A 12,230-nucleotide genomic window follows, 5' to 3' on the forward strand; every position below is an offset into this window, starting at 1 on the left:
TTTAGTAACAGAAATTGCGTGGTTTGAAAGCAGATAAACGTGCGAATTAAAATTAGAGCGCGATTTGTTGTCGGTTCCTATTTTTGGTGTTCTTGTGCGGCTGAAGCGACAAGTGTGGCGCAAATATTATGTTTTGATTTCCCAAACAAGGCAGTTCTCACTGTACGTCTGTACCGTCTCCTACAAACACCCACACCCTTTTTCAGTTCTCACCAACTCAGCCAACAGTACTTTTTATTATTGTAGGTGGTTACTGAAGACGGGAAAGGTATGTTTATTGGAGCTTGACTGCATTTTCCTGATATTAATAACACAGTCTTGTCAAGTTAGATTCTGTACTGAAAGGCACATTCATGATCTTTTTTTAGATTGCACATGAAAATTGATTTTTGATTATATTTATATTGGTTAAAGAATACGAACGGGCTTAGACAATGGAACTACCTCTTACAACATCGCTGGTCCAGCCAACTCCGCAGTCGCTGGTGAGCGCTTTAAAGACAGCATACGATTCACACTTATTAGTCAAACTAACATCAACTTCACTCATCTTATTCAACCAGGCAAACGATTTTGATTATCCTGATTCTCCTTTTCTCACCTCCGTTTGGGAGCATGCTCGTCGTCGTGCAGAGGACCAGACCGTACTAGTTTGTTTCTCTCGTTTAAGCACATTTCAAAAAGTGATCGGTGCCTTTCCTAACATTCCTGGCCATGTATTTTCTTCATTGACAGCACTTGCCTCATTTTTTATACACAGTCGGACTAATACCGCCATTGCGGTCGATTTGTCCCTTAGTTTATCAGGTCAAGTGCTGTCTTCACGTGTCCGCATCTCCGACGAGAAGTCAGATCCTGCAGCAATTGAAGCTGCAATGTTTAACGCTCCCATATTTAAGTATCTTCTTGCTTCCGCGACTGAAAACGAGCGCGTTTACTTGTCTCTCAAGCCCAGCATATCGGATTACTCTTTTTTTCCTGCCAGTTTTAAGATCACGGAAGATGACATACAGGCGGCCGAAGAGTGGCGCCAAGCCTTGCTTGAATGTGGATTGACTGGCACTTCTAGCTTAAGGTCCATTTTATCCGTGCTGTCAGGAATACTATTATTTCAGAGCGAGGACCCAGACGACATTTTGGAAGGTGCGACCTTGCTTAGTCTCGATCCTGAACGGCTTGATTCGGATGCTATTCTTAATTCGCCATCACAGAGGTTTGAAATTTCTTTGTCTGCTTTCAAAGCTCTTACAGCCGAACTTGTCACCAAACTTAACAACTACCTATCTACGATTGATGTCATTCTTAACTCTGATGAGATCTGCTCTGTTGTTTCAATTGTGGATGTTCCGCCGGTTTACAAAACTTTAGCCCTTAAGCCTGTGTTTGAGACTCAAGATACTGCTGGATCTATTGCTGCGGAAATGGCTGGCGATGGTCTTGGCGTGTCTCAAACTCCTCTGTGGATTACCCAGGCTCTTCATAAACAAGAGCCCGTCTCTCCACTGGTCAATCTCTCATCATCATCGATGGAAATATCTGCTCTTGTGGAGGAGTCCTCTATTTTAGCACACTCCAGTCATTCGGCGTCATTGGAAATCGACGCACTTCTGCGCTCGTCTCGCGTTTGGCATATACTTGAGATTGAAACGGCTGCTTTGCAATCAACTACGTCTAATTCTAATGGACTTGCTTCCACGTGGTCTAGCACTGTTGTTTCTGGTGCGACGCGAAGCTGGTTCATGCTGAACTGGATACAGAAATACAAAGCCGTCGATTTCACAGCAGACTTTGGAGTAGATGAATTTGTAGATCGATATGGTCCTCTTCTTCAAGCCAGTGCGGTCGAGGTTAACTACCCGTATGCTATCGACAGTTGGGCACAGACACAACGGGGATGGGGGGCAGATGAATTTTTTCATGGGCATCAGCGTATATGGCTACGAGAAGACGTTTGGCGCACACTTGAAGGTGAGCTTGATGGTCTTTTACTTGCGCAACAGCAAGAACAGCAGATCAATGAGTATGATCCACCACTACTTGGAGGCTTTGATCGTCCCCACACATCTCTGTCGAGAGAAAATTTACTCGGATCCCAATTACCAATAGACGATGACCTGACTATGTTTGGTTCAAAATTTGCTGCAAATGATCCAGAAGCACATGGACGTCAAGTGGAAGTCCAAGAAACGTCGACGACGCGAAAACTGTGGACTGGGATTGTTTGGGCTTGCACTTTTTGGATGCCTTCCTTTTTGTTGCGTTGGCCCGGACGAATGAAACGTCCAGATGTTCGTATGGCATGGAGGGAAAAGGTCACGATATGTTTCTTCATTTTGTTAATGAATGCGGGAATTATTTTCTACATGAGTAAGTTGGGAGTAATGGATTGTCCCAGTGGTGCTAACTATGACAGTCTTTCTGGGTCGAATTTTGTGTCCTGATACTGATAAAGTCTGGGATTTGAATCAAGTAGCGCAGCACACCCAGTCCAATAACTTCTTCGTTACTATTCACGGAAAAGTCTACGATATAAGTATGTTTAGATGCTTTTTTTTTGGGGTACCTGCATACTCATCAATCTAGGCAAATTTTGGAAAATACAGCACTCGGACAATGGAATTAAAACAACTGAAGCGACAATGAACATGTTTGGCGGGATGGATCTTTCTGAGTATTTCCCTCCGCCACTGAGTCAGGCATGCCCGGGATTAGTGAGCGATGACACAATCTGGCTGACAGCTAATTCTACTGCTGTTTTCACGACTGCAGTTCACACATGTGGTTCCTTTAAGCAGCCCTCTCCAACCACGGCGTTACACGAAATCACGTGGTACTCTCAGAAATTTCTACCAAAGATCAAAGAGTACTACAAGGGAGAGCTTGTAACCAAGAGGTCCACTCTTGTGAACTATGGACAACAGGGATTCAATAATTGGGCCATTATCAATGGTAATATATATGATTTGACTGACTATTTTTACACAATCGGCCTATTTCCGGCAGCTGAGAGCGTATATTATGAAGCATACGACTTTTTGGATAAAGACATTAAAGATCTGTTTACAAACTACCCAGGTGAAGACATTACTGAGAAATGGAATGCATTGACTAGTGTTTCCGATACCACGAAAGCCAATACATTGAACTGCTTTGAGAATGCATTTTATGCAGGCAAACCAGACTTTCGTGATAGCCCGAGATGTCAAGTTTCCAACTATATCTTGCTTAGTATTGCGATTGTGCTCGGCTCGGTTGTTTTGATTAAGTTTTTGACTTCTTTGGATTTCGGTCAAGATCAAGAACCGGTGATGCAAGACAAGTTTGTTGTTTGTCAAATACCTGCATATACCGAAAGTGAAGAGGAATTACGAAACGCGATTGATTCATTGACTGCGCTGAAATACGACAACAAGCGCAAACTGCTCTGTATTATCTGCGACGGTATGATTATTGGTGCCGGCAACGATAAGCCAACGCCTAACATTGTACTTGACATTCTTGGTGCTGATCCAAGAATTGATCCGCCGGCGTTGCAGTTCCAGTCTGTCGGCGAAGGTTCACAGAAGCTCAATTTTGGCAAGGTGTACTCCGGATTGTATGAGTTCGAAGGAAACGTTGTACCGTACGTTGTTATCGTTAAGGTCGGAAAGCCGTTTGAGAAATCACGGCCCGGTAATCGTGGCAAGCGTGACTCGCAGTGTTTGTTGCTTGACTTTTTGAACAAAGTGCATTTTGGAGCTCCAATGTCACCAATGCAGCTGGAACTTTTCCATCAAATCAACAATATCATTGGTGTTGACCCGGAACTATACGAGTATATTCTGATGGTTGATGCTGACACTATGGTTGCCGAAGACTCATTGAACAAGCTTGTGGCTAGCTGTGTAAAGGACAGTCGGATTGCGGGCATTGCGGGAGAAACTAGTCTTCAAAATGAGGAAGGCAGTTGGTGGACTATGATTCAGGTGTTTGAGTACTACATTTCGCACCACTTGTCCAAATCGTTTGAGAGTTTATTTGGCAGCGTGACCTGTCTTCCGGGATGTTTCTGCATGTACAGGTTACGCACTGCCGACAAGGGAAAGCCGTTGATTATATCCAACAAAGTGCTGGAAGAGTACTCCGATGGTCGAGTCAATACTCTGCATAAGAAGAACTTGCTTTCGTTGGGTGAAGATCGATATCTGACGACGCTCATGACAAAGTACTTTCCTCGAATGAGATATGTGTTTGCACCATCAGCGCATGCACAGACTGCGGCGCCAGAGACATGGTCGATTTTGTTGTCGCAGCGTCGAAGATGGATCAATTCTACGATTCACAACCTGGCTGAGCTCATGTTCTTGCCAGATTTGTGCGGATTCTGCTTGTTCAGTATGCGATTTGTTATCGTGATTGACCTGATTGGAACGTTGATGCTACCGTCGATTGTGGTATACATCGTGTACCTGTTGTACTTGATTATTTCCAAGACAGGCCCGTTTCCGCTTATCTCGATTATCATGATTGCGGCTATATATGGATTGCAAGCTTTGGTGTTTATTATTCGAAGACAATGGCAGCACGTAAGTTTCAATTACAAATCTAGATTGTTTAGTTACTAAGGTGTTCAGGTTGGATGGATGTTGTTATATATTGTTGCATATCCAATATGGTCGTTTGTGTTGCCAGTATACTCCTTCTGGAATCAAGACAACTTCTCTTGGGGCAACACGCGTATTGTGGTCGGAGAACGGGGTAACAAGCGGATTGTGGCAGTTGACGACGAAGGGTTTGACGAGAGCAGCATTCCGATGCAGACGTGGGAAGCGTATGCGGGTATGAATAACCTGCCCGGTCGTCAACGACCACGGATCCAGGGTGCGAACGAGAAAGGAGCGACGTCGGTGATGTACACCGACATGGTACCTGAAGAGTACGAGATGGACGACATGCGGTCGGTGTACTCGGGCTACCCAGGTCATCATCAGCCACCATCGGTGTACAGTATGGGCCAGCAATCACAATTCCGACCGGCCAGCACATTACAAGACTATGCTGCTAGCAGACCAGTGTCAACCATGACACTGTATCAGCAGCAAGAGCATATGCTTAATCAACGACAATCTATGTATCAGTTGCCGCCATCCGGGAACCAGTTTCAATACCGTTAACGCTTAAATTTTGGCAGAAAGAATTAATAAATAATGAGATGATAAATGAATCAACGTCTAAACCGGTCAAAGTCGGGACCACCACCTATGGAACTCAAAGTGTCGGAAAACGTGTGCGGCGTAGTTCTTCCGCACATTAGCATTATAATTTAACCGATGCAAGGCTACGTTACGTCACTTCCATTTGATGACAGGCTGAAATGGCCTGTTCAGCAACTTTTGCGGGGATTTGCGGCAAAGAGTTTCCGAGTCATGTGTTTGTTTTGCGCATGAATTCTGCGACATGGACTGATTTAATTAGGGCTTGTAATTCGTCACATCACGACGGCTGGTAAATTTACGACTGTGCGGAGAGGGGAAACACTATAAATGTACTCGTGAGTGGCTGTAATTGTCAGATTGCTTTCTTACCGTAGGAGCGGCTTTACCGGACGCTTAAATATAAATCAGCCATGAGCATCGCCTTCAAATCGTTTCGTCAACAGATTCGCACAATGTCTATGAAAGCTTTAGTATACCAGGGTCCTGGCAAAAAAGCCTGGACCGATGCTCCAATTCCTAAAATTTTAAAGCCTACAGACGCAATCGTGAAAGTGACATCTACCACAATCTGCGGTACGGACCTACATATTCTTAAAGGCGATGTGCCAACTGTCACTCCGGGCCGTATTTTGGGCCATGAAGGCGTCGGTATCGTGCACTCGACTGGAGACGCTGTTTCGTCTTTCAGCAAAGGCGACAGGGTACTGATTTCGTGTATCACAGTTTGTGGAACATGTTACTACTGCCAGCGCAAGCTGCAGGCACACTGTTTAGACGGAGGCTGGATTCTTGGCAACGAAATCGACGGCACGCAGGCCGAATACGTCCGCATTCCCTACGCAAACACGTCGTTGTACGCTGCACCAAAGGCTTTAGATGACGATGCTTTGCTGATGTTGTCGGACGCATTGCCAACTGGGTTCGAAGTTGGTGTCTTGTCAGCAAAGATCCAGCCTGGCGAAACTGTTGCAATTGTCGGAGCAGGCCCAGTGGGCATGGCAGTCCTTATGACTTCGCAATTTTTTTCTCCAGGCAAAATCATCATGATTGACACTGACGACAGTCGGCTGGCTGTCGCGAAAAAGCTTGGAGCAACCAACACTATAAACCCTACGCGACTCTCGACCGCGTCAGTCATGGCTGAGATCTCGAAATTCACAACGGAGGATAGTGCCGGCGAGGTGTTGTCCTCGAGCCAGACCCCGAAACCTGGCGTTGATGTTGCAATTGAATGCGTTGGAGTGCCGGCCACGTTCGAGACATGTCAACAAATCATCGCGCCCGGTGGCAGAATTGCCAATGTCGGAGTTCATGGCACGGCAGTTGATTTGCACCTCGAGGACTTGTGGATTAAAAACATTTCCATAACGACTGGACTCGTGAGCGCAAATTCAACGGGTATGTTACTGAAATTACTGCAGAGAGGTAAAATGGATCCCACTCAGCTAGTCACTCATCGGTTTAAAATGTCAGAGTTCATGGAGGCTTATGACATTTTTGGCAACGCGGCAAAAGAGCAGGCAATCAAAACTTATATTGCTGCCGATTAATTCTATATGTATAAATTGAATTTATTGTGAAGGTACAAAACCCGTAAATGTAATTTAGTTTCTGCGAATCGAAGTCAATTGACTGAACGGAATAATTTCGATGATCGCACAGACATTGAAGAAGAAAGATGTTGTTTTCACGGTACTTAAGGCTTGCAAGACTGAATAGGAGTTTAAATTTACGTCTGTTAAATGTAGTCAGGGTGTACGTTATCTTATGCTGGCTTCACTATATATAACGCTAACAATGATTTAGCCAGCCCATGCACTCCTCATCTCTCTTGTATAATAGCACAATAACCGCCCCAGAGTCCCAAGCAGAATTAAATACGACTACTGTTCAGTCTAGGGATACGCGACCAAAGAGAAGTTGGATTAATCTTGAATGGAATTTTGTCTGGGCTTATATCATCTTGCTTGCACTGGTAGGATCTCAAAACATGAACGTTATGCGACAGCGGCACGTTTATCAAGAAACCAAGAGATTATACACAAAAAAAATTGACGTGTTAGAGAGTATCATTGAGCGGTAAATATCAAAGTGATTAATCAACGATTAATGAGACTGACATTGTGTAGTTTACAAAATGGGGAAACCGTAGATATTGCTCGTGAACTGGGAACTGGAGTTGCAACAGCAGAGAAAGAATGGCATGAACTATTGTCATCTCTAGAAGACCACGAGGCGGTGTGGAAGAATAATGACTTCCAAAAGACACCTACATCAAATGCATCCAAGTCCATACCGGAAGTCGTTTCGGACTCAAATCAGGACTCAAAACAGGACTCAAAACAGGACCCACGGATGCCTGAGCCGGTGGATAAAAGGTCAAAGGCTTCACAGTCATCGTTGCCCAAAGGCGTCTTTCTATAATGTAATTATTTCTCGTCTCTGTACAGTAATATGCGTAGATTTTCAAAATTAAACCCTAACCTCATGCCCCGTTGCTTAGGGGATTATCAACCAATTTCGTGCTCTTAAAACTTCCCGCTTCTGTCTGCTCTTCGTAATTGTCAACAGCTCAATCACTACGTTAACAATGGCTTCTATTCTTGCTCGTTCTTTTTGTCTCATGGCCTCTGCTGCCATTCGAACTACCGTCTGCCTTCCTGCTTCCCGTTTGGCACCAGTCGCGTCGTCATTCTCCAAGACTGCTGCCCGCTCTTTAAGTATCTCTGCCGTCCGATTTAACGAACAGGTCAGTTTAAACAACTCAATTGCATGTATTCAAGTATTAAAAAGCTGCTTAGCCTCGTCTCAGACTTGGATCGCCTGCTCCCAACTTTACCGCAGAGACTACCCACGGCACGATCGACTTCCACGAATTCATTGGAGACTCGTGGACCATTTTATTCTCTCATCCCGCTGATTTCACTCCCGTATGCACCACCGAGCTCGGGGCGTTTGCTCAGCTTGAGGACGAGTTCACTGCTCGTAACTGTAAGCTCATCGGTCTGTCCGCCAATGGCCTCGACAGTCATGCCGAATGGATTAAGGATATTGAGGAGGTCACCGCCAACGGTCACTCGCTCGGATTCCCCATCATTGCTGATCCCGAGCGCAAGGTTGCCTTTTTGTACGACATGGTCGACCACCAGGACATGACGAACATTGACAAGGGCGGAATCGCTTTCACCATTCGTTCAGTTTTCATTATTGACCCAAACAAGAAGATTAGACTTACCATGCTTTACCCTGCCTCCACTGGAAGAAACTCCGCTGAGGTTCTCCGTGTTTTGGACTCGCTCCAGTAAGCAACTCCATGCTTAGTTTAAAAGTTGCTAGATTTGACATGAAACAGGACTGGTGACAAGGCTGGTGTCACCACCCCCATTAACTGGACTCCTGGCGAGGACGTCATTGTCCCTCCTTCCGTATCTGATGAGGCTGCTGCTGCCAAGTTTGGCGAATTCAACGCCGTCAAGCCGTAAGTTTTGAGTGGTATCATATTGAAAATCGCTGACTGTGTTTTAGTTACCTTCGTTTCACAAAGTACCCTACTGAGTTGCTTAAGAAATAAGAGGGTTTATTAGTGTTTGCATAATTAAAAGTTAGATTTGTCGTGAATTCTTGAGTGCCCGTTGGATGGTTAGTAGTCAAACGCAACGAATATAAATAAATATGTATAAGTTCTCGTCATTAATAGTCATTAAAGCTCTATAACCAAAAAAAAACTCCAAATCAACTCGTATACGCCAAAAAATAATTCATTTTAAAATTTGCCCATTACAGGTTCGCTTTGACAGACTGAAAACGCTGCTGGGGTTCAGTCAAAATGACCAGACCCTCGCCCAGACCTTTTCCGATCGCACCCAATAAACTCATGCCAGTGCTCAACATTGCGTTTCCAAGAGGGCTTTGAGACATTCTATTTGCAACGGCATATGATAGCGCGATTGTGCGCTCGGATAATCTGTATTCACGCTCCTTCTCTGCCATTTTTCGTAAAATCTCAATCACGTACGGTGTGGAGACTCGGAGCGTGGACGCCAGCAGACGGATCATTGCAACAACTGTCTCTTCCATCTTTGTGTTGTTCTCAAACCCAGCAGCACTTTCGTCCGATGCTGCGCCGCTTGGCAATGATTCGCCTCTAAGCTCAGCCCGGCGACGGTACTCTTCTGCGATGACACTATCCGGTATATATCTTCCAAGATCCATTGCTTCAGATCCCGACAAACGCTCTGGCAGAGCACGTAGCAAGTAAGTCAAAGCATGAACGTACAATTGCCTGCTAATATCGTTCTCTAGATCAGCATGTGAAGGCGTTGTCGACGACTGCCACTCAGTCTGGATCGTTGGCTCGTCCATTTCTTTGACTGACAACGCCATTATGTGATGTCCTAATTAAATTATCAGTCGAGTTCGGCAGAAGACCGATGAATGAAGCATACCATGCTGAGCATATTTTCTTTGAATACCGCCATTCGTGGTCGGCGACTGGTGCTGGACCGCAAGTACGCTACTTTCATATTCAACCACAGCAGGCGTAGATTTATTATCCGTGCCGGTCTCCTGGAGACTGCGATACTCATTATTGCCATCAAGCTGTATGTTCTTTGACAGCGACGCCTTGCCTTGTACTATTGACAGTGCGTAGTTTAGTACATGTGCAGAGAGGTATGTCGGTGAATATAGCAACGACGCAGACAAACTCCGAGGAGTCATTGATATCGGACTAGACATCTTATTCTCTAGGACTTGGAATTGTCAATGTAGTACTAGAAAAGTAATGTTATTATGATTGTATAGTTTTTGACACGATCTTGCCGGCGCCGCAGCCGCGCCGCTCTATTGAATCGCCTCGGACATTCGGACGACAATTTTTGCCTGCAAATCTATCAATTTAAAGCTGCAACCTTTCAAATGTTTCTTCATCAAAAACAAAATTGAAATTTTTTATTTCCAAACTAAAAATAAGAAACAATATCAATAAAATAAATTGCAAAAAATGGGGTCATCCCGGGCTCGATCCGGGGTCTCCTGCAGTTTGCAAACACAAGTCAGCAGAGCTTCGATACACCCGAAGCAGGCATACTACCACTATACTAATGACCCAAACCGCGAGTCAATACTGTCTAAGATATCTTTGTTGCCAAAATAATAATCTAAGGGTTTAGTGTCGTTTTATTATGCAAATACCATAATGTTTTTACATATGTCTTCTACATTATTCTTCACCATTCTTTATACATTACGATATATATTGTTTGGTGGGTGGCACAGGTAGGCACTGACTTGCAAGACTGGCAGACAGAACGTGCTTGTTTAGCCTGAAGAAGACTGGCCGCCGTTAATTTGAACGTCTGCAATGCCAATGGAAGTTGTTGATACGAAAGGAGGGAAGTAGGCTTTGTTTTATTGAGCATCGTGTGAATTATCACGATTGGTTCATAGGGACTGAACTAACTATTATATCTGAATTTATTATATTTATAGTCCAGCATTCATTTTATCATTATTTACATCATGTCATTTGTAGACAGTGAATCATTAAGAGCAGCATCAAATAGAATCTTGGGTCTCATCTAACCTTGATTCTTACTACAAGTATTTAAAACGACAAGCCTGAATAATCAAAAGAATTAAGTCTAGAACGCCTTGAGTTCAAGTTGTGCGTTCTAATGATTATTGCTACAACAAGAGAAATATCTAAGTTTATAAATAATAAATATGTAAAAATAACTAGAAAATTATAAAGTATAAAATGTAACAAAATGTATGAGAAAGGTCCTAGAAGATGTCGAAATATCTAGAAAGAAGGTTCAGGGGCAAAGTTTAAGTCTATTTCCTTCACAAATTGAGAAGTTACTCCATCGTCATTTATACAGTCGTGGCCAGGGTTAGGCTGAAATTTGATTCTCAAAAGTGCTATCACACAGCTGTAAAGTACAATTGACAATCTATAAATTGATTGACGCTGATTTACTAAATTACTATTAGCAATACCGCCAATTTCAACACTAGCAAGAAGGTATTGGTGGTGTGAGAATGAATAGAGGATAAAACCGTCTGGTTTTCAGACAGTTCAGACCAGCAGAAACGATGTCAAATACTGTACCGTTTCCAAACTTCATAAATTAGCATTTACAAAGGCCATAAAAACACCATGACATTATGGCAATAAGAATTTAGACTTTGCGAAAAGAACACTGGGTCATTTAAGCGCTCGTGGGTAAAAACATTGCCGATAGTACTGATACGGTGTACTTCGCGCTAAGCTCCGAATCATCAGATAATGCAGCAAGGTCCGTGTATGTGAGACAAGTTAAATGTAAAAACTGTTCAGTAACAGAAGCGATCGTCACATGTGCAAATACTAGGGACACAATAACTCTTACGTACACGAGGACAATAAGGATAAATAAAGTTTGCCGCTAATGGGCTATGGCGTACATTTTGTGAGTAGAGTTAAATACTCCGCCTTGTAAAATGATGTCTCCCAAGAAAATTATAGTATAATTGTATACAAGACGATCTACGATAACATGAGTAATAGAGGGATCTGCTATTGTACTCGATAGTCACTAAAAAGGTACAGGGCAGTGCAGGGTCGGTGGAAATGAACCAGAAATAGGAAGTGGTTCGGTGTTTGACGTCATCCTAGCTCATACCCCACCTCACATCATCGCCTAATTGTTGGACTAACGTTGCACAAATTGACACGCGTAGCCAGCAGCTCGCGGTCTATAAGTATATAGTGGGTAGTTTCTGCCACACGATTTACCCAGCCTAACAACTCAATTCGTTTTTGTTACGTATCACAGTCATGGGAAACTGTTTTTCAAACGCACGACCACCACGCAGAGCTTCTGTTTCGTCATACGCAGACAAAAATCGACGACCGTCCACTTCTAGTGCTCGAGAACGTCGGTCTTCTTTAGCTCCTATTCCTTCAACAGATCCATCAACACATCGGAATATGTTTCAACCGCCTTCAGTGACGAGGCACAAAACAAGCATGAAGCATTAGTATATTCACAA

At 43.8% G+C, this 12,230-nt stretch overlaps 5 protein-coding genes and 1 non-coding gene across 6 annotated transcripts; 4 read left to right on the plus strand and 2 right to left on the minus strand.

The window, feature by feature from the left end:
• Positions 1-167: 167 nt before the first annotated feature.
• V1512DRAFT_10182 (chitin synthase-domain-containing protein) lies at positions 168-5,379 on the plus strand. The gene is made up of 5 exons (XM_066912861.1): positions 168-268; positions 317-2,367; positions 2,414-2,533; positions 2,584-4,565; positions 4,614-5,379. Exons 2-5 carry the CDS (start codon positions 435-437, stop codon positions 5,151-5,153), a joined length of 4,575 nt encoding a protein of 1,524 aa, XP_066774224.1. The 5' UTR covers positions 168-268; positions 317-434; the 3' UTR covers positions 5,154-5,379.
• A 268-nt stretch (positions 5,380-5,647) lies between these two features.
• V1512DRAFT_200615 (chaperonin 10-like protein) lies at positions 5,648-6,745 on the plus strand (the record flags this gene model as incomplete). The annotated part of the gene is made up of 1 exon (XM_066913199.1): positions 5,648-6,745. The coding sequence occupies one exon, from the start codon at positions 5,648-5,650 to the stop codon at positions 6,743-6,745; it is 1,098 nt and encodes a 365-aa protein (XP_066774225.1).
• A 63-nt stretch (positions 6,746-6,808) lies between these two features.
• V1512DRAFT_256408 (uncharacterized protein) lies at positions 6,809-7,656 on the plus strand. The gene is made up of 3 exons (XM_066915011.1): positions 6,809-6,950; positions 7,002-7,274; positions 7,325-7,656. Exons 1-3 carry the CDS (start codon positions 6,874-6,876, stop codon positions 7,617-7,619), a joined length of 645 nt encoding a protein of 214 aa, XP_066774226.1. The 5' UTR covers positions 6,809-6,873; the 3' UTR covers positions 7,620-7,656.
• Positions 7,657-7,679: 23 nt separating this feature from the next.
• On the plus strand, positions 7,680-8,913 carry V1512DRAFT_218611 (AhpC/TSA family protein). Its single transcript, XM_066913632.1, has 4 exons — positions 7,680-7,944; positions 7,997-8,496; positions 8,548-8,673; positions 8,721-8,913. The coding sequence occupies exons 1-4, from the start codon at positions 7,786-7,788 to the stop codon at positions 8,764-8,766; spliced, it is 831 nt and encodes a 276-aa protein (XP_066774227.1). The 5' UTR covers positions 7,680-7,785; the 3' UTR covers positions 8,767-8,913.
• V1512DRAFT_218613 (uncharacterized protein) lies at positions 8,771-10,235 on the minus strand. The gene is made up of 2 exons (XM_066913633.1): positions 9,641-10,235; positions 8,771-9,589 (listed from the first exon to the last, which is right to left on the minus strand). The coding sequence occupies exons 1-2, from the start codon at positions 9,930-9,932 to the stop codon at positions 8,973-8,975; spliced, it is 909 nt and encodes a 302-aa protein (XP_066774228.1). The 5' UTR covers positions 9,933-10,235; the 3' UTR covers positions 8,771-8,972.
• On the minus strand, positions 10,200-10,304 carry V1512DRAFT_t6. The gene has a single exon. It is a non-coding gene; the product is annotated as a tRNA-Pro (tRNA).
• Between the last annotated feature and the right edge of the window lie 1,926 nt (positions 10,305-12,230).

Source organism: Lipomyces arxii, assembly GCF_038497795.1.
Source record: "Lipomyces arxii strain Phaff 12-163 unplaced genomic scaffold V1512scaffold_1, whole genome shotgun sequence".
Taxonomy (NCBI): Eukaryota; Fungi; Ascomycota; class Lipomycetes; order Lipomycetales; family Lipomycetaceae; genus Lipomyces; species Lipomyces arxii.

Bases quoted from the DNA above. Each gene is read 5' to 3' on its own strand.
- V1512DRAFT_218613 (XM_066913633.1), bottom strand. From the start codon at position 9,932: ATGTCTAGTCCGATATCAATGACTCCTCGGAGTTTGTCTGCGTCGTTG. The intron at 9,590-9,640 runs GTATGCTTCATT...TAATTTAATTAG, and splicing joins AAGAAAATATGCTCAGCATG to GACATCACATAATGGCGTTG.
- V1512DRAFT_10182 (XM_066912861.1), top strand. From the start codon at position 435: ATGGAACTACCTCTTACAACATCGCTGGTCCAGCCAACTCCGCAGTCG. The intron at 2,534-2,583 runs GTATGTTTAGAT...TCATCAATCTAG, and splicing joins CGGAAAAGTCTACGATATAA to GCAAATTTTGGAAAATACAG. The intron at 4,566-4,613 runs GTAAGTTTCAAT...TAAGGTGTTCAG, and splicing joins TTCGAAGACAATGGCAGCAC to GTTGGATGGATGTTGTTATA.
- V1512DRAFT_218611 (XM_066913632.1), top strand. From the start codon at position 7,786: ATGGCTTCTATTCTTGCTCGTTCTTTTTGTCTCATGGCCTCTGCTGCC. The intron at 7,945-7,996 runs GTCAGTTTAAAC...AAAGCTGCTTAG, and splicing joins CCGTCCGATTTAACGAACAG to CCTCGTCTCAGACTTGGATC. The intron at 8,497-8,547 runs GTAAGCAACTCC...GACATGAAACAG, and splicing joins CGTGTTTTGGACTCGCTCCA to GACTGGTGACAAGGCTGGTG.
- V1512DRAFT_256408 (XM_066915011.1), top strand. From the start codon at position 6,874: ATGTTGTTTTCACGGTACTTAAGGCTTGCAAGACTGAATAGGAGTTTA. The intron at 6,951-7,001 runs GTACGTTATCTT...ACAATGATTTAG, and splicing joins CTGTTAAATGTAGTCAGGGT to CCAGCCCATGCACTCCTCAT. The intron at 7,275-7,324 runs GTAAATATCAAA...GACATTGTGTAG, and splicing joins TTAGAGAGTATCATTGAGCG to TTTACAAAATGGGGAAACCG.